The sequence below is a fragment of the Scyliorhinus canicula genome, chromosome 23 (assembly GCF_902713615.1).
Source record: "Scyliorhinus canicula chromosome 23, sScyCan1.1, whole genome shotgun sequence".
NCBI classification, from domain to species: domain Eukaryota; kingdom Metazoa; phylum Chordata; class Chondrichthyes; order Carcharhiniformes; family Scyliorhinidae; genus Scyliorhinus; species Scyliorhinus canicula.
Window position 1 is genome coordinate 17,525,505 of NC_052168.1, and position 20,418 is coordinate 17,545,922.

At 50.1% G+C, this 20,418-nt stretch overlaps 1 protein-coding gene across 2 annotated transcripts in view; it reads right to left on the minus strand.

The window, feature by feature from the left end:
* Positions 1 to 20,418, minus strand: part of dmc1 (DNA meiotic recombinase 1) — a 100,830-nt gene that overhangs the window by 32,043 nt on the left and 48,369 nt on the right. For both annotated transcript variants that reach the window (XM_038783852.1, XM_038783851.1), the window contains 3 exons: positions 17,135 to 17,187; positions 16,899 to 16,940; positions 16,130 to 16,202 (listed from right to left, as the gene is read on the minus strand). In XM_038783852.1, coding sequence (XP_038639780.1) covers positions 16,130 to 16,202; positions 16,899 to 16,940; positions 17,135 to 17,187 — 168 coding nt within the window. The remainder of the gene's footprint in view (positions 1 to 16,129; positions 16,203 to 16,898; positions 16,941 to 17,134; positions 17,188 to 20,418) is intronic.

The following is a 20,418-nucleotide window of genomic DNA, read 5'->3' on the forward strand; positions in this document are numbered from 1 at the left end:
GAGAAATGCAACTCTATTTTATTGAACTACCAACTGTTAAACATACTTTAACTGTGGGTTGACTATGCTGAGTTGACTGGAGACCTGAGGCTAACCTGACCAGACTATCTTACTACCACATGGTGGATGTTCGTGTTGTTGCTCGCAGGCTCTGGCTGTCTCAGAGGCTGCATCCCAAGAGAGCGGGAAAACTAGTGCCCTCTGGCTTTATAGCGGCCGTGTCCTGTTTGGTGATTGGCTGCTGTGTTCTGTGTGTCAATCAATGTCTGTCTGTGCACCATCATATACTTGTGTGTATATTATGACATCTTCCCCCTTTTCAAAAATGTGTATATGTCAATAAATAGTGAGTATGTGAATGTGCCTGACTACGTACAAAAAACGTGAACATATTTACATGGGAAGGTGTCTAGTGCAGATGGAGCGCATATAACAAATTAGAAAGAACAATATGTACAGGCGAGTAAAAGAAGAACAAGGAAACAAACCATTCAGTCTATAAATTCAGTCTCTGTGGCTGGCGATGAATTCTGCTTGACCGCCTCAAGGGTGGGTCAGGGGCCGCCTGTGCTAGAATGGGTGGAGCTGCATCGACTGTAGAGGGTGGCAAAAGAAGAGGCAGATCGGTGACCTCTTGGAAGGGTGTGTCCTGAGGAAACATCAGGCGAGGCGAGGTATCACGTTCAGGTGGCGAGCGTGGAAGCAGCCGCAGTGCCCGCCTATTACGCCGAAGAAAAGGGCCATCATTCATGCGAACTAGAAATGATCTGGGGGCCACTTGCTTGACCACCACAGCTGTGGTAGACCAGCCACCGTCAGGTAGCTGAACACGAACCTGGTCAGCAGGGTCGAGAGCAGGGAGATCCGTGGCGTGGGTGTCATACGCCGACTTGCATTGGGCCCGAGACAGTTGCATTCTTTGCAGGACCGGAAAATTGTCAAGGTCCGGGATGCGGATTGCAGGCACCGTCGTCCGTAGTGTGCGGTTCATTAGCAGTTGTGCTGGGGACAGGCCAGCGGACAAGGGAGTCGCCCTGTAGGCTAGCAGTGCTAGGTTAAAATCTGAACCCGAATCAGCCGTTTTACACATGTGTACCCCCTTTTCAGGATTCACATTTGACTGGGGCTCAAGGTGAAATTGTACCGTCGGGCAAAATCGGTCCACTCCTGACTGAAGAAACACAGGCCATTATCAGTCATGACCGTGAGTGGAATGCCATGACGGGCAAAGGTCTCTTTGCACGTCCTGATGACTGTTGCTGATGTGAGGTCATGCAGTCTGACCACCTCGGGGTAGTTAGAAAAATAATCCACAATGAGGACATAGTCCCGGCCTTTTGCGTGGAAGAGAGCAATACCAACCTTGGTCCATGGGGACGATACCAGCTCATGTGGCTGCAAAGTCTCTTTCAGCTGAGCTGGCTGGAACCGTTGGCACGTTGGGCAATTGAGGACAGTGTTGGCGATGTCCTGATTGATGCCAGGCCAGTACACTGCCTCTCTGCCTCGCCGGCGACACTTTTCCACCCCCAGGTGACCCTCGTGGAGCTGGCCAAGGACGAGCTCTCGCATACTTTGTGGTATGACGATCCGATCCAATTTCATCAGTATGCCATCGACCACTTCCAGATCGTCTTTTACATTGTACAACTGTGGGCACTGGCCCTTTTGCCACCCGTCTGTGCGATGGCGCATGACCCATTGGAGTAGAGGATTCCTGGCCGTTTCATGACGAATCTGGACGGCCCTTTCGTCAGTGACCGGAAAGTTGAATGCGCAGAACTCAACATGGGCATCGATCTGGCAGACGAAGTCCGACTGCTCGCACGGCGTGGTGATAGAGTGAGAGAGTGCATAGGCCACAATGAGCTCCTTGCCCGGGGTGTAGACCAGTTCGAAATCATAGCATTTGAGTTTAGAACAGTACAGCACAGAACAGGCCCTTCAGCCCTCAATGTTGTGCCGAGCCATGATCACCCTACTCAAACCCACGTATCCACCCTATACCCGTAACCCAACAACCCCCCCTTAACCTTACTTTTTTATTAGGACACTACGGGCAATTTAGCATGGCCAATCCACCTAACCCGCACATCTTTGGACTGTGGGAGGAAACCGGAGCACCCGGAGGAAACCCACGCACACAGGGGGAGGACGTGCAGACTCCACACAGACAGTGACCCAGCCGGGAATCGAACCTGGGACCCTGGAGCTGTGAAGCATTTATGCTAACCACCATGCTACCCTGCTGCCCCTGAGGAGGATGCGTTGGAGGCGTGGCGTCATATCATTGAAGTCCTTCTCATGGTGAACCAATGGCCTGTGGTCCGTTTCGACCGTAAATTTGAGGAGTCCATACACGTAGTCATGGAATTTATCAATCCCTGTGAGGAGGCCCAGGCACTCTTTCTCGATTTGAGCATAACGCTGCTCAGTAGGTGTCATGGCTCTAGATGCATACGCGACTGGGGCCCAGGAGGAGGATTCGTCGCGCTGGAGGAGTACCGCCCCAATGTCAGATTGGCTCGCATCACTGGAGATCTTTGTCTCCTTGGCAGGGTCGAAGAATGCCAGTACCGGGGCCTTGGTGAGTTTCGCTCGTTAATGAGCGGGGAGCCACTGGAAGTCGGTGGTTTTCTTTACAAGATTGCGGAGAGCTGTGGTGTGAGATGCAAGGTTGGGGATAAACTTCCCAAGGAAGTTGACCATCCCCAGGAAGCGGAGGACCGCCTTCTTGTCCTCCGGTGTCTTCATAGCATTGATTGCCGACACCTTAACTGCACCTGGCTGTACACCGAACTGCAAAATATGGTCGCTGAGGAACTTTATTTCTGCTTGACTGAACGAGCATTTGGCTCTGTTGAGTCGGAGGCCATGCTCGTGGATCCTCTGGAACACTCGCTTGAGGCGATCGATGTGTTCCTGCGGACTCGTGGACCAGACACTAATGTCATCGACGTACACCCGCACCCCCTCGATGCCCTCCATCATTTGCTCCATTATTCGGTGGAACACCTCTGAGGCGGAGATGATACCAAAGGGCATCCGGTTGTAAGAATACTGGCCAAACGGGGTGTTAAAAGTGCAGAGCTTCCGTCAAGTTTTATCTGCTAAAACCCGTTGGAGGCATCCAGCTTTGTGAAAAATTTGGCGCGAGCCATTTCGCAGGTGAGCTCTTCACGCTTTGGGATAGGGTAGTGTTCCCTCATGATGTTACGGTTCAAATCTATGGGGTCGATACAAATGCGCAGTTCCCCTGACTGTTTTTTGACACAAACCATGGAGCTAACCCAGTCCATGGGTTCCGTAACCTTAGAAATGACGCCCCGGTCCTGGAGGTCTTGCAGCTGCTGCTTGAAGCGGTCCTTAAGGGGCGCCGGCACCCGACGGAGTGCATGAACCACAGGTGTGGCATTCAGTTTCAAAAGAATCTTGTACGTGTAGGGGAGTGTGCCCATACCCTCGAAGACGCCGTGGTATCGTGCAATGATGTCAATTAACTGGATGCGGAAATTGGCATCTGGTGAGGCTGATGCCCCAGCGGGCGACATGGAGTGAACCCGCTGTACGAGATTCAGGTTCTTGCAGGCCTGAGCACCGAGCAAGGAAGCTTTGTTGGACCCCACAATTTCGAAGTGTAGGGTGGCTCTTAAAGAACGGTGTGATACCACAAGGTGGCATGAGCCACTGGCAGCAATGGCATTGCCATTGTAGTCGACAAGCTGGCAGGCCGATGGAAGGATGTTCGGCTTGACGTGGATGTTATCCAGGTCAGACTGCGAAATGAGGTTAGCTGAAGCACCGGTGTCCAGCCTGAAACGTATGCGAGATTTGTTGACCGTAAAGGTGGCACACCACTCGTCGTCCGGATCAGTGCTCATCACTGGGAGGGGCTTGGCCTTTTTTGAGGAAAGCATTGTATGCTTGGTGATGATGCCCACCCTGAATTGGGATGTGAGATCCTTGGTGTCGGGATCTGGAACCATGTCATATAGTCGGAATCTGTAACGGGTTGCTGCACGGACTGGATGTTCCTGCGCTGCTGCTGGGACCAATGTGAGGTGGGCCGTTGAGCAGATCTGCACAGGGTTGCGTAGTGTCCAAGCTTGCCACACTGGAGACAGCGTCGAGATTTCGCGGGACATTACCGCTTTAAGTGGGAGGAGCCACAGTTGTGCACGTCATGGCGCCGACGTCAGGACGCTCCGTGCGCCACCGTGCATGCGCGGTGCGGTTGAACGATGTGCGCACCTGCGCAGTTCGGTCCTCGGTCTCGCCGTCCCCTCGGTCGTTGCGCGCATGCGCAGGAGCCTGGGAAAAGCGCGCGAAATGGCTGCCCTCATCCAGACTCAGGCCCTGGAGCTGTTTTACGGCCTGCACGCACTCCGCATCGTGGGGTCCTTGCCGCGCCGTCTCTGCTGCCTTAATATGGGAGGACCGGTTAGTAGTGTGCTCATGTAGGACGTGGGTCTCGATGGCGATGGCGAGGGTGTGCTGCTTCACTTTAAGGAGCTGATGGCGAAGGGGGTCGGCGTGGAGCCCGAAAACGATCTGGTCGCGGATCATGGAGTCGGAAGTGGAGCCGTAGTTACAGGATTGCGCGAGGATACGGAGATGGGTTAAGAAGGACTGAAAAGGTTCATCCTTAACCTGAAGCCTCTGCTGGAACACTTAGTGTTCAAAGCTCTCGTTGACTTCGATGTCACAGTGGCTGTCGAACTTCAGCAGGACTGTTTTGAACTTGGACTTGTCCTCACCTTCAGCAAAGGTGAGGGAGTTAAAAATGTGGATAGCGTGGTCCCTGGCTGTAAAGAGGAAGAGAGCAATCTTTCTGGCATCCGATGCGGCTTCGAGGTCGGTGCCTTCGAGATACAGCTGGAACTTCTGCTTAAAAATCTTCCAGTTGACACCGAGGTTGCCGGCGACGCGGAGCGGCGGGCGGACGCTGTCCATGTTACCGGATGGCTGATCGCTGGTCAAAGGCAGACTATCTCGAGGTAGGTCCGTCAACCTCTAACACCCCACTCCTGGTACCAAGATGTGTTGGGTATGCTGGGTCTGCAAGGACTGCATTTACCATAGCAGTGAGAGAGACAGGCTTCCAACACTTGGAGAAATGCAACTCTATTTTATTGAACTACCAACTGTTAAACACACTTAAACTGGGGGTTGACACTATGCTGAGTTGACTGGAGCCCTGAGGCTAACCTGACCAGACTATCTTACTACCACATGGTGGATGTTCGTGTTGGTGCTCACAGGTTCTGGCTGTCTCAGAGGCTGCATTCCAAGAGAGCGGGAAAACTAGTGCCCTCTGGCTTTATAGTGGCCGTGTCATGTCTGGTGATTGGCTGCTGTGTTCTGTGTGTCAATAAATGTCTGTCTATGCACCATCATATAATTGTGTGAATATTATGACATGTCCTGGGGCCGGGATCGAACCCGGGTCCTCAGTGCCGTGACGCAGCAGTGCTAACCACTGCACCCGTTGCTCAACTTCTTTGATGCACATGTGGATGTGTTCCTGGACAAAGTTAGACAGAGGAGGGGGACTCTTGTTAGTCACACTGCCCTGCAGAGCCTATACAATTAGTGGCAGTCACTGCCATCTCCAAGACAATATTCATGGCTCGTCAGACAGAATAAAGTTAAATGACTTTGAGATTAGATGCCGTAAGAATTGTCAGGCACATCAAGAATGCATAGTGACTGAGCTTCTCTGTGTATTGCGACTCCCATTACACTACATTAAGGTACTTGAAATGCCCAGAAGATGGCACAGTGCTCTAAGAAATAGACAAATTACAGCAATTATTAGACTTAACGGCACAGTTCGAAAGAGTGTGCAGGAACAAAGGGACCTGGGGGTATATGTGCATCGACCTTTAAAGGTGGCAGGACAAAGGATGTCCATCATCTACAAGGCACAAATCAGGAGCGCAATTGTTGAAAATCAAGCACATGACCCTGCCAGTTGCGATTGAAACGTATACTGAGCATGAGCACTCTAAAAATCGCTATTCACAGTCCCACGAGGTGGAGAGTGTTCAGGCCATCTCCCGGATGCAGCCCCTCCACATTGACGAAAGCGGCCTTTTCGTGCGCTCTTCCCGGGGCCCGATGCATGTGCAATGCGATCGGGTACACGAAGCGGCTGAAGGTGCCAAGCTGGCAGTGGTGGCGATTGGGCAGGGGTGTCCTGCGCGGGTGTTGTGGGGGTGCGACCCGGAGATCCTCCCATAGTGCGTTGGGGGAGGGGGGGGAGGGGAAGGAAACAGAGGTGGTTGTGGCATTGGACACTGAGAAGGCGTTTGATCGGATAGAATGGGGGTACTTGATGGCAGTTCTGAGCGGTTTGGAATTGGACCAAGATTTGTGAACTGGGTAAAGCTACTCTATAAGGAGCCGAGGGTGAGTGTCCGCACAAACAACATCAGCTCGAGATACTTTTCTCTCCACCGTGGGACAAGGCAGAGATGTCCTATGACCCCCCTGCTGTTTGCACTTGCGATTGAGCCGTTGGCCATCGCATTAAGAAGTTCGGAAGCATGGAAAGGAAAGTGCGGGGCGGGGATAGAGCATAGGGTGTCCTTACATGCCGATGACTTGTTATACGTGTCGGAACCGAGTGTGTCGATCAGGGGAATATTGGAGCTGCTTCGAGTATTTGGGTCTTTCTCGGGGTACAAGCTGAATCTAGACGAGTGAGTATTTTGTGGTGTCTCAGCCGGGGGTGGGGGGGCTGCCATTCCATAGGGCAGGGACTCACTTTAGGTATCAGGGGTGCAGGTTGCCCGGGCGTGGGGGGGGGGGGCTTCGCAAGTACAACATCTCTAGTTTGGTGCGGAGAGTGAAAGCTGATCTGGCAAGGTGGGATGGTCTCCCTCTGTCACTGGCAGGTAGGGGCCAGGCGGTTAAAATGAATGTGTTGCCGCGATTTCTGTTTATTTTTCAATGCCTACCGGTTTTCCTGCCAAAGGCTTTTTTCAGAGAGATTGAGGAAAGGATTACCTCGTTCATATGGGGAGGGAAGGTGGCCAGAATGAGAAAGGTGCTGCTACAGAGGGGAAGGCAGGCAGGGGGTTTGGGTCTTCCGAACCTGATGTACTACTACTGGGCGGCGAATGTGGAGAAAGTGCGGAGCTGAGTCAGAGCATTTGATTCCCAGTGGGTCAGAATGGAGGAGAGTTTGTGCAGGGGATCGGGACTGAAAGCACTAGCAACAGCGCCGCTCCTGATAGCCCCGGGGAAATACTCAAGGAGTCCAGTAATAATAGCTTCATTGAGAATTTGGAGGCAGTTTCGCCAACACCGGGTTGGGGGCAGGGTCAAGGGAAATGCCGATTCGGGGGAACCACAGATTTGAGCCAGGGAGGTGGGATGGAAATTTTCGAAAATGGGAGGAGAAGGCGATTTGTTTCTTAGGGGACGGTTTGCAGGACTGAAGGAGCTGGAAGTGAAGTATGGGTTGGAGCGGGGGATGTATTTAGATACATGCAGGCTCAGAATTTGCCAGGAAGGAGATACAGAGCTTCCCGGTGGAACCGGCCTCCACATTGCTGGAGGAGGTGCTGACGACAGGGGGACTGGAGAAGGGGGTAGTGTCAGCGGTTTATGGAGTTATTTTGGAAGATTAGAAGACACCACTGGAAGGGATCAAAGCAAAGTGGGAGGAAGAGTTGGGAGAGGTTATGGAGGAGGAGTTCTGGTGTGAGGTGCTCCGGAGAGTAAATGCCTCCACCTCGTGTGCGAGGTTGGGGCTGAAGGTGGTATACAGAGCACACCTCACGAGGGCGAGGATGATTCTTTGAAGGAGTAGAAGATGTGTGTGCTGTGTGAGCGTTGCGGGGGGGGGGGGGGGGGGGGGGGGGGGGGGGAGGTGGGGGTTTCGGCGGATCCTGTTGGGATGGAGAGCAGCCTTTCCACCTGTGTCCTGGAGTGGCAGGAGGGCCTGTTGAAATTCTTGACTCTTGAGAAAGTTAAGTTTGAACTGAGGGGAAGGATGGAGGGGTTCTACAATTCATGGACATTATTCATTATGCACTTTCAAGAACTGGATAACATCGAATATTAGGGGGGTTGGGGGGAGGGGTCTGTGTGTATTAAGGGTGACTATGGGTGATTCCTGATTCATTTTTGTCATTTGTTTATGTAAACATGCGGGCTAATGTTTGGTGTTTGGTGGGAAGATGGGATCATTGTTATTGATATCGGGATTGACATATTTGTTGCTGATTATTGTTTATTATTGGTGGGTGTAAATTTGGGAAAAAATGTGAAAAAGGAGAAAAAAAAAAAAATTTTTAAAAATGGTGTCCAGTTCTCTAGCCACACTAAGGAGTTACGGCGAGTCGAGCTCCTCAGTGCAGAAAACAGTGCTATGTGCATCCTCGGCCATTCCCGCTGAGGCTCCCTATTAAACCTGTGTGCCGTTTAATAGCGTTGTCTCAGCGCTGCACGTGCCGGGAAACACACGGGTAAATGCGCTCGCTATGGGACTTTGTTCTAATTGAGTTAAATCGCACCCACTGGATTTAATTTAATTACAATCTCACTGAAATTGCAATCCTATCTCTGTATATGTAAATAAATGATTGTTAATGTACAGTCAGATGATGATGGCAACACTAACAGGAACTATATAAGGAGTTTCCCGCTCTTTCTTTAGGTTCTTTGTGTGTATGTGACCAACTCAGAGTGTAGTGTATTATATTCATTGTTAATTTAGTCTAACCTTAGTTAATTCTACCTACTAGTCAAAGTATTAAAGTAAAATAACTCACAAGTATATTGCTTTGACAGTCATTGAACTCAAAACGTTAGCTCTTTTCTCTCCCTACAGACCTGCTGAGATTTTGCAACATTTTCTTTTTGGTTTCAAAGTATATTATTTTGTTATTCAATAAATAAATTGTCATCAACTGGAAGACTTTGACTGTTTATCATCAAGTTAAATACAACTCAGCAAGACAAATGAGTAATATAACAACGGTGACAACTGCCAAAGAGCAATAAGATTGGGTGTTGAAGGAAAGCCAGATGTGCAGCTGGTGTGGGACCATGAGATAGCTACTTCACAAGGCTGCACTCATTAATCAGCAGAAGCCTTTCATGCAGTTCTTTAAAAACCTTCAAAGCTCTTTACATGGGAAATTAGAAAACATATAGATAATTCAACACAATGTACTAATAATAGATAATACCAAGGTGGAAGATTTGACAATTATGTTAATATATGTGTACCTTTCAATTTGAAAGGAATATTCTGATAGTGAAAAACTATCTATGAAATGAGATTTCTGCAATCTGCAGGCAAAAACTGAAACTGCATCTTTACTGCATTTATATTATATGAAAACATATGAACAAGGAACAGGAGGAGGTCATTCAGGCCCTTGAGCCTGCTCCGCCACTGAATAAGACCATGGCTGATCTGATAGTAACCTCAGATCTGCAACCCGCCCACCTTGTTGCTTACCAAGAATATATCGACCACTGCCTATAAAAATATTCAAACCCACAACCCTCCGATCGGAAAAAAATTGCCTCATCTCCGTTGTAAATGGGCGACACCTTGGGCTGGATTCTCCGTTAGCTGACACTGAAATCATGAAACGGGATTGAATGGAGAATAGCTACCAATGCCAAAATCGCGGCGGACACCGGTTTGATGCCAAATCGGGATTCTCCACCCCCCCCCCCCTCCAAAATGGTGTAAATGTGCCGCTCGCCGCACGGCCTTAAAGTACAGTAGGCATATCATTAGCAGGCCTGACGCCTGACGCTCCGGGGCCTCCGTGATTCAGTGCCTCGGATGGGTCGATTTCCCGATGGCGTGGTCACTTGTGGTTTTAAAAATTGTGAACCTGGCTGCTGAGCGAGAGAGAGAGAGAGGAGGTAGGAAATGGCTTGGAGTGACTACGGGCTGCTGGCCCTGATACCGGCCTTGCTGGCTGCGTGGGACATGCGTAGGTGTGGACTGCAGTGCCGACCAGGGCCACCGTATAGCCCATGGCACCTGGTTGGGCACAGGAGTACTCGCCATGCTAACTTGTGTGCCTTTCACCCCTGCAGACAATGGCTTTCGGACACCAACCTGCGATGCTGGCCGCCGTGGCGATGGCCTCAGCTCTGCATGAATCCCTGTGGCAGTATGAGCAGAGGCCGCTCAGGGAGGAGGTGGTGGCTGCAGCAGAGGGATGGGCTGCAGTGGGGCAGGTGGCAGCCGCTCAGGCTGGAGGGCTGTCCGCCTAAAGGACGAGGAGGAGGAGGAGTTGCCAAGGAGGTGACGGATGAGGCCCCGCGTGCACCAGTGCCGCATGACATTTGAGGACCTTCCGGACCGGGCATTGAGACGGAGACTGCAGATGAGCAGAGAGTGTGACACATCTGCCAAATGATGGCACACCTGGCACCGCAGCGGTTATGGGGGACGACACCCGCTCTCAGTGACCGTCAAGATGAAGGTCGCCCTCGACTTCTATGCAACGGGATCGTTCCAGCCCTGTCCGGGATTTTATAGGCATCGGCACACATGTGCATCCGCGCCATCGCTGATACCCTATATGCCCAGGCAGAGCGGTACATTCAGTATCCTGTGGACCGCGCCAACCAGGATGCCTGGGCAGCAGGGTTCACTCCGTCGCCGGATGCCCCGGGTCAAGATGGTGATCGATGGGTTGCATGTTACCCTATCGCTGTACACTAACCAAAAGGGCTACCATTCAATGAACGTGTGACCATCAGATGTGCATTATGCACCTCTGCGCTGATACCCGGGCAGCGTGCATGACACATTGATCTTCGCACACTCGGTGATACCCAACATGTTCAAGGCACCCCCCGCGCTGGGCTGTGGGCTGGCTGCTGTGCGACAGGGGTTACCTGTTGTGGACATGGCTGATGACGCCTATACAGAGGCCACAGACCGACGCGGAGACCGCTACAATGATGCTCTTACAGAAACCTAGGGTATCGTTGAGCGGTGCTTTGGGGTCCTGAAGATGGGCTTCAGGTGCCTGGACCGCTCTGGAGGGGTCCTCCAGTACAAGGCTAGGAGGGTCACCCACAACATCGCTCAGCAGAGGGGCGATGTGCTGGAGGAGGATGAAGAGGAAGGGCAGGCCTTGTTAGACGATGAGGATAAATGAGGGGGACAATGAGCGGGACAGTCACTGGCCAGGCAAGGGATGCCTTACAACACCATCGCCAGGGCCAGCGCGCACGAGAAGCCCTCGTCCCAACACGTTTTACACCTCCCACACCACTAAACCACCCGCATTAACACCCTTCAGCATACCTTCACCCTTAACATACCTGGGCACAATATCTGGGGGCACTGGGTTGGCAGTGACAGCGGGTCTGATCCATGGGATGGAGGATGATGACAACCCGCTCTGCGATGAGCTCCGTGCTCCACATTGTTTGACAATGTCTGACTCATGCCCACAGTAGCACCTTCCACCTGGGTGATCCCTGCATGCGAGTTGGCCAGTCCATCACATGGTCCTGTCGAATCGCTGGGGTGGAGCTGCTGGGGACGGTCGCGGCAGGTTGGGGAGGAAGAGTGGGGAGCACGGGGCCATCACTCGTCTACTACCCCCCCACTCTCACTGACCTGCACTTACCGCCCCACCCCGATCAGACAGAGCACAGAGGCAGGTTTGAACAGTGTGAACATGTGTTTATTGTGAAAAAATATATAATATAATAAAATAAAGTTTATTGTCGCAAATTCGCTTATATTAACACTGCAATGAAGCTATTGTGAAAAGCCTCTACTCGCCAAATTCCGGCGCCTGTTCGGGTACACAGAGGGAAAATTCAGAATGTCCAATTCACCTAACAGAACGTATTTCGGGCTTTGTGGGAGGAAACTGGAAAACGCAGAGGAAACCCATGCATGATGCGTTATCTGTGTTGGTCTAACATCGACTGCAACTGGATGCAGTGAAACAAGAAACAGGCTTCCGACACAGGAGATGGTCCAAGACTGTTTTATTGAACCTGCTGATTGCTGTACAAAATCTGCTGTGGGTTGACACTCTTATTAACCTAACTGATAGCCTCCTACTGGCTTGACCAGACTAGCTCTCTATTACATGGTGATGATGTTCATTGGCCTCTGCACTGTGACTATCTCCTTAGCCATGTCCTGTGAGAGAGGGAGAGTCTTAATGCCCTGTGGGCTTTATAGTGGTGGTGTCCTGTCTGGTGATTGGTTGTTCTGTGTCAGGTGAGTTCACTGATTATCCTGTGCATCAATCACTGCCTGTCTGCATCTCATTAAATACATATTATGACATCTCCCCCTTTTAAAATAAATTTTGGAACGTGGCTGTATATGCATGCATAACTATGTACAGTGGGGAATTAATGAACATATGTACATGGGAAGGTGTCTATCGTGCAGATACAGGGCAAACTGAACAAAATTTACAAGTCTAAAGATTCAGTCTTTATGGTGGGCGACAAATATTTGTCGATCGCCTCAGAGGTGGAGGGGAGACACCGGCACCTGGACAGGCGGAATGGCTGCCATCTCGGTGGCCTTGTGGACAGGTAGGGATCACTGCCAGATCTGTGGCCTCGTGGTGCAAGACGTCCGGAGGAGGCATGATGACATGCGGAGAAGTGCAGTCGGGTGATGGGCAGGGAACTTTACGCAGCACCCTCTTGTTGCGCCGTACAATGGAGCCATCAGCCATTTGGACAACGAAAGACCTGCGAGCAGCCTGTCTGACGACAATTGTTGGGGCTGACCAACCTCCCTCAGGCAGCTGAACGCGAACAACATCGTCTGGAGCCAGCGCAAGCAGATCCATGGCATGAGCATCATACGTGATCTTTTGCTGGTCCCTGGATCGCTGCACTTTCTGCAGCACCGTGAGGTGGTCAAGGTCTGGAACATGGATGGCTGGAACAGTCGTCCTCAGGTTGCGGTTAATGAGCTACTGCGCCGGAGACAAACCAGTTGACAGAGGGGTTGCCCTGTATGCCAATAGCGCCAGGTTGAAATCCGAGGCAGAGTCTGCAGCCTTGCACAGCAACCGCTTGACAATATGGACCCCTTTCTCGGCCTTCCCGTTTGATTGCGGGTAATGGGGACTGGATGTGATATGACTAAAGTGGTAGGATCGTGCAAGGTCGGACCACTCTTGGCTGTAGAAATATGGACCGTTGTCACTCATTACCGTGAGTGGTATCCCATTCCTGGCAAACGTCTCTTTGCAGGCTTTGATGACGGACTTGGACGTGAGGTCCGACAGTTTCACCATTTCCGGGTAGCTGGAGAAGTAGTCGACCAGGAGCACGTAATCATGCCCATTTGCATGAAAGAGGTCTATCCCCACCTTGGACCACGGAGAGGTCACAATCTCGTGCTATTGCAACGTTTCCTTGGGCTGAGCTGGTTGAAACTTCTGGCATGTTGTGCAGTTGAGGACCGTGTTGGCAATGTAAACTGCCTGACGGGTCCTGCGTCGACATTTCTCGACCCCCAGGTGACCCTCATGGATCTGTCTGAGCACCATGTTCTGCATGCTTTGGGGAATGACGATTCTATCGAGTTTATGAAGGATCCCCATAACAACCGTCAGCTCGTCCTTAACGTTGAAGAACTGGGGACACTGCCCCTTTTGCCAGCCATGGGCGAGGTGCTTCATCACGCGCTACAGTAGGGGATCTTTGGCAGTTTCTTCACGTATTTGGATAACTCGTTCATTACTGGCTGGGAGGTTGCTGGCACTCAACTGCACCTGTGCTTCAATGTGGCGAATTAAGTCGCCTTGTTCACACGGCGTGGTGACGGATCGGGATAGGGCAACCTCGACGATCAGCTCCTTACCCGGTGTGTAGACGGGTTCGAAGTCATATCGGCGGAGACGAAGAAGAATTTGCTGCAGCCAAGGTGTCATGTCATTTAAATCATTCTGGATTATGTGGACAAAGGCCTGTGGTCTGTTTCCACCGTGAACTTTGGCAGGCCGTATACGTGGTCATGAAACTTGACATTTCCTGTCAGGAGAACCAAGCACTCCTTTTCGATCTGGGCATGCTGTTGTTCGGTCGGAGTCATGGCCCTGGAGGCGTATGCCACTGGAGCCCAGGAAGAGGCGTCGTCTCGCTGGAGGAGCACCGCCCCAATGCCGTCCTGGCTTGCGTCTGTGGATATCTTGGTATCCTTGGTTGGGTCAAAGAATGCCAGTACTGGGGCTGTGGTGAGCTTTGCCTTCAGCTCAAGCCACTCCGCTTGATGTGCGGGAAGCCACTGGAACACTGTCGTTTTTTTTACAAGATGCCGTAGGGCCGTGGTGTGGGGTGACACGTTGGGAATGAATTTCCCGAGAAAATTCACCATCCCGAGGAAACGGAGGACCACCTTTTTGTCCTCTGGGGTCTTCATGGCATTGATTGCCAGCACCTTGTCAGTGTCAGGTTGCACACCCTGCTGTGAAATGTGGTCACCCAGAAACTTGATAGTGGACCTACCAAATGAGCATTTGGCCCTATTGAGCTGGAGGCCATTTTCATGAATCCCCTGGAAAACTTGTTTGAGGCGAGCGATGTGATCCTCGGCGTCGTGGACCAGATGATCACGTCGTCCACATAGACTCGCACCCCCTCGATGCCCTCCATCATTTGCTCCATTATGCGATGAAATACTACGGAAGCCAATTATACCAAAAGGCATGCGGTTGTAGCAATACCTGCCGAACGGAGTGTTAAACGTGCACAGCTTCCGACTGGACTCGTCCAGCTATATCTGCCAGAACCCACGGGAGGCGTCCAGCTTGGTAAAGAATTTGGCATGAGCCATCTCACAGGTTAACTCTTCACGCTTTGGGATCGGGTAGTGCTCTCGCATGATGTTGCGATTCAGGTCTTTTGGGATCAATGCAAATGAAGAGTTCACCAGGGGGCTTCTTGACGCAGACCATGGAGCTGACGCAGTCTGTTGGTTCCGTGACCTTTGAGATGATACCCTGGTCTTGGAGCTCTCGTAGCTGCATTTTCAGACGATCCTTGAGAGGAGCCAGCACCCGGCGTGGTGCATGGATGACTGGGATGGCAATCGGTTTTAGCAATATCTTGTAACGATATGGGAGCATGCCCATTCCATCAAACACGTTGTGAGAATGTCGTCTATCTCAGCCTGGAGATTTACATTGGGCGAGGCAGTCACCGGTGTCGAGGACATGGCATGGACGCGTTGGACCAGATTTAGGAGTTTGCATGCAAGAGCACCGAGCAGGTATGCCTTGTCAGGCCGGACGATCTTGAATCGTAACGTCGCTTTGATTGCCTTGTGAGATACACTTAGCTGACACGATCCACTGGCATTACCATTGTAGTCAAGGAGCTCGCAGGCTGGTGGAAGAATACTAGGTTGGTCACGGATGCTGTCGAGGTCCGACTGTGATATGAGGTTTGCAGATGCGCCAGTGTCCAATTTAAACCGGATGAGACTGGTTAACCGTGATGACAGCACACCACTCGTCGTCACACTGGCATCAGCACTTAGTCTCAAAATCGGAGAATCCAGCCCCTTATTTTTAAACAGTGACCCTAGTTCTACATTTTACCATATGAGGAAACATCCTCTCCAAATCCACCCTGTTAAGACCCCTCAGGATCTCATATGTTTCAATCAAGTCGTCTCTTACTTTTCTAAACTCCAGCAGATACAAGCCTAACCTCTTCTCCAACCTTTCCTCATAAGACAACACATTACTGGTGTTAGTCTGATAAACCTTATCTGAATTGCTTCCAATGCATTCACATCATTCCTTAAATAAAGTGACCAATACTGTACACAATACGCCAGATGTGGTCACACGTGTGCCCTGTATAACTGAAGCATTGCCTCGCTACTTTTGTATTCAAATCTCCTTGCAGTAAATTATAACATTCTATTAACTTTCCTATTTACTTGCTGTACATGCATGCCAGCCTATTGTGTTTTTAACCTAGTAAAACATTCCAAAGCACCTCATTGTTGAGGTTTGGATCTAAGTAGGAGTAAGGTTAAGAGGAAGGAGATGGGGAGGTGCAGGCTCTGTGTACATAGAATGTGAAATCATAACAGAAGAAGCCATGGAATGGAAAAAGCTAACAAAGGAAAGGATACAAGGTGTTCTCTGTATCAATGAAGATCACCTTTCCTCCACTGTATCCACTAAGTCCAGGAAGCTGAGCAGTTACTATAATGAAAGAGATAAATCAATTGGTACAGATCTGGTCAGAGGTCACTAGACTTTCATCAACCTGCCTCATTTTGGTGCTCCCAATCCCGAGTTCACCTCAATTCCAGGGTGAAAAGGGCACAGCTGTTACATTTGTATTTTTCAGCTCAGGAAACCACTATCATAATACACTCCTCCAGATAATTCTATTTGGTGCAAGTATAAGTCTACAATAAGTACAGGGTACAATGTTCAGTTTTTCTAGTTACACAATGGCTGATTATTGGTGACTGTATATTAATTGTGTTTAACTGTGGGCACGTGGTGGGTATTATATGGGTATTCAATTGTGCCAATTAATATAGAACATTGTATTAAACAGTGGGTGTTAGGTTAGAATGTGCTTGCTTGTAATCTGCAAAATAAATAAATGCTTCTAAAAGTGTGTAAAGATTGGTTCAGTTATATCATTCACTAACTGGCATTCTGAATTATATTACTTCCATTGCCACTGAAAGAATTTGTCTTCTAAACAAAAATTACAGCTTGATTCTTGGCAACATAATTTTGCTGGACTTTTACGTCCCTAATTTGCACTGTTTTCTTCGAATAACAACAACGATACAGATGATCTAATTCCCCACCCAGAATTTATATTTTCATCTTATAAAGTGCTGGCATAGAGACTTTAATGTTTTGTATATGGGAACTTACTGCAGAAAGTGTGCGACAGCTGTGTCTTCCCTGTTCGAAATTCTGCAAATAAAAACAGAAATTAACTACAAAGATAAAAGAAAACATTTGCATTTAGTGTCTTCCACATCCTGAAGGACTCAAAGTGCTTTAAATCCAGGCCTTTTGAAAAGTATTCACGACTCTTTGCACCGTTTTCTGCCTCCACTCCATCCTTTCCATTAATACCAGGGCCATTGTGCCTATGTTGAACTCACCACCAAATGCCTCAGTGATTGCCATGCTTTCAATTCCACCACCCAACAGTTTGCTGCAAAGCAACAAAATAAATGTTAATATGGCACATATTATTTTCTAGTCTCACTTAAAGTGTAGCACACAAATCATGCTAGATATGTTGTCATAAGTGATGATACACGATCAACTATACATCTTGCTCAACATACAGATGTCTCAGTCAAAGTTAGATGGTCACAAATGGTGGATTCTTTTCAAAAATTATTTCTCAAATCTAACCCAAAATACTTAAAAGGTGTATACAGAATATATGTTCAGATTTTTGAATCATTCCCCTGCCCATCTTTCCATTTCTGCTGCCTAGCGTCCTCCCTGGTGTCACATGGGCAGGACAATCTGTATTGTCACCTTTAGTATGATCATCATTAATGTCACTTAGATGAGCCGGAAGTGGTTCATTTGCAAAGTGAGATGGCGTCTTTCTTCTGCATAGTGTCTCCAGATGTGGTCTTTTTCATCCCTGAGAATGTTGAGTATGGCCTACACAAGTTGAAACCAGGCAAAACTATTACCAGGCATATTCTGCTACTTATATAATTTAATATATTTTTTTCTGAGACCTGGCATTAACAGCGTAAAGGGAAGTACAATACAACTCAGCAGTTAGAGCAGGCCACCACTTGTAATTGAATTAAACAGTTTTGACAACTGAACATCACGTATATTCAATGTCTGTCCATTGCTTTTAAAATAATGCAAGACAGTTTTACTAATAAAGGAAAAATAGTGCCTGCCGAAAATGCGCAAATTTTCTTGTAGTGAATGCAATCAAGATTGATTCTACAGTAAATCTAATTAATGGTTTCTGCAGTAAACGGAATGGTTACTGAAGTGAATGAAGTCTAGGTTCCTTTAGTAAAGGCAGAAGATATATTTCCTACAGTAAATTCAATATAGTTCCTACAGTAAATACAAGTTCCTGTAGTAAATGTAAGAATTACTGCCACAATGTAACAGATTGTTCCTGCAGTAAATGCAATACTTCCTGCAGTAAATAGAAAATATCCTGAGCGGGATTCTCCCGTACACGGCGGGGCGGGGGATCCCGGCGGAACAGAGTGGCGTAAACCACTCTGGCGTCGGCCCGCCGCAAAGGTGCGGAATCCTCTGCACCTTCGGGGCTAGGCCGGCGCCGGAGTGGTTTGCGCCCCGCCGGCTGGCATGGAAGGCCTTTGGCACCACGCCAGCCGGGGCCGAAGGGACTCTGCCGGCTGACGCGAGTCCGCGCATGCGCGGGAGCATCAGCAGCTGCTGACGTCATCCCCGCGCATGCGCAGAGCGGGGTTCACCTACGCGTTGGCCATTGCGGAGGCTGACACGGCCGACGCATAGGGAAAGAGTGCCCCCACGGCACAGGCCCACCAATCAGTGGGCACCGATCGCGGGCCAGGCCACCGTGGGGGCACCCCCCGGGGCCAGATCGCCCCACGCCCCTCGCAGGACCCCGTAGCCCACCCGCGCCGCCAGGTTCCCGCCGGTAAGGGACCTAGTCTAATCTACGTCGGTGGGACTGGCAAAGAACCAGCAGGACTTCGGCCCATTGCAGGCCGGAGAATCGCCGGGGGGGTCGCTGCGAGTGGCCGTCGACCGGCGCGATTCCTGCCCCCGCTGAATATCCGGTGCCAGAGAATTCGGCAGATGGCAGGGGCGGGATTCACGCCGCCCTCCCAGCGATTCTCCAACCCCCCGGAGAATTCCGCCCCCTTTCTGTAATAAATTCAATTAAGAGAGCATGAAATTCATCTGTCCTGTTCTTTGGGCATAGGGATTACAATTTATGACAAACTTTGTCCATCAAAATCATCTGAAAGATTTCTGTGCAAGTATCTGAAACTCCAGTGTTTCTCCCTTCTCAACATTGCCAGCAAACGCAGCAAACAGTAGGATGCACTAGCAGCATTATTAGTATTACAGGGCAGGTGGTACATCTCATACCCATTACAACACCAGCGTCTCATGCTACTCAATGCACCACACCACGTTAATCATCCAGCACCAGCCCTCGGCATTCATGCCTAACATCCAAGTACTCCACCTCAATCTCACACCTACTAATGTGCCAATCACACACCCACCTCTCACTGCCTCTATATATCTCCAACTCTTCAGCTATGGTCTACACATCACCCAAAGGCAATACAACAGACAATCTCCCCTCTCTCGTGCAGGCTCGAAAGAAGCAGAACGACTTCCGGTGACGGCTATGAAGGAGTAAGTCGCACATTTGGTGGCTCTCGCTCGGGTCGGACTTTTGGACCTTTTCCCCCGATTTTCTACTGGACTTGAACTGTAAAACTGAAGACAGAGGCAATTGTGTACTGAATTCTACATTGGTGCATGGAGAGAAGGACTAGAAGTGCTTGTAAAGGCAGAAACGGAAAGACAGAGAAGGCTTGGGCTGAAGCTGCAACGGGAGACAGCATGGCACAGGATCAGACCTCTGGTTTGTTGACCCAGCGGTCAACGGAGCAGCTGATGCAAGCAATTCAGGAAGGCTTTGCTAAGCAATCCAGAAGGTGGAGAAGGCACTGGCTGAGCAGGAGGAACATCAAACTGCGGTGGAGTTGGAGGTGGGGAGGCTGAGAGACCAGCAGAAGACGCTCCTGGAGAAGGTGGAGGACCTAGAGAATAGGTCCTGCTGGCAGAACTTGAGAATCGTTGGGCTTCCAGAGGGGTCCGAAGGAGCGGACGCTGGGGCATACATCGTAGATGATATGTTTGAGAAACTGCTGGGGGATGGGGCATTCTCCCGATTCTTGGAGGTGGACAGGTCTCACAAAGCACTCGCAAGGAAGCCGTGAACAGGAGACCCCCGAGGGCAATGGTGGTGAGATTCCACAGGTACTTGGATAAGGAGCGCATTCTACAGTGGGCCAAGCAGACACGGAGCTGTAAGTGGGTCAATAGTATCCTGCGGGTCTACCAAGACCTGAGGGTGGAGGTGGCCCGGAGAAGAGCAGGCTTCAACCAGATTAGGTCGATCCTTTTCAAGAAAAAGGTGACGTTCGGACTGTTGTATCTGGCCTGTCTCTGGGTCATCTACGAGGAACAGCACTTTTATTTCGAGTCGCCTGAGGACGTACTGGACTTCATGAAAAGGAAAGGACTGGTGGTGGACTGAGAATTTTTGAACTTTGCTGCAGCAGTCGTGTTTTGTTTTTCTTTTTGCTTCTCTGTTCTTTAAAAAAGTTTCTCGTTTTGTGGAAGCTGTTTGCAATGCCTTCTGTATTGATTTGGGACCAGT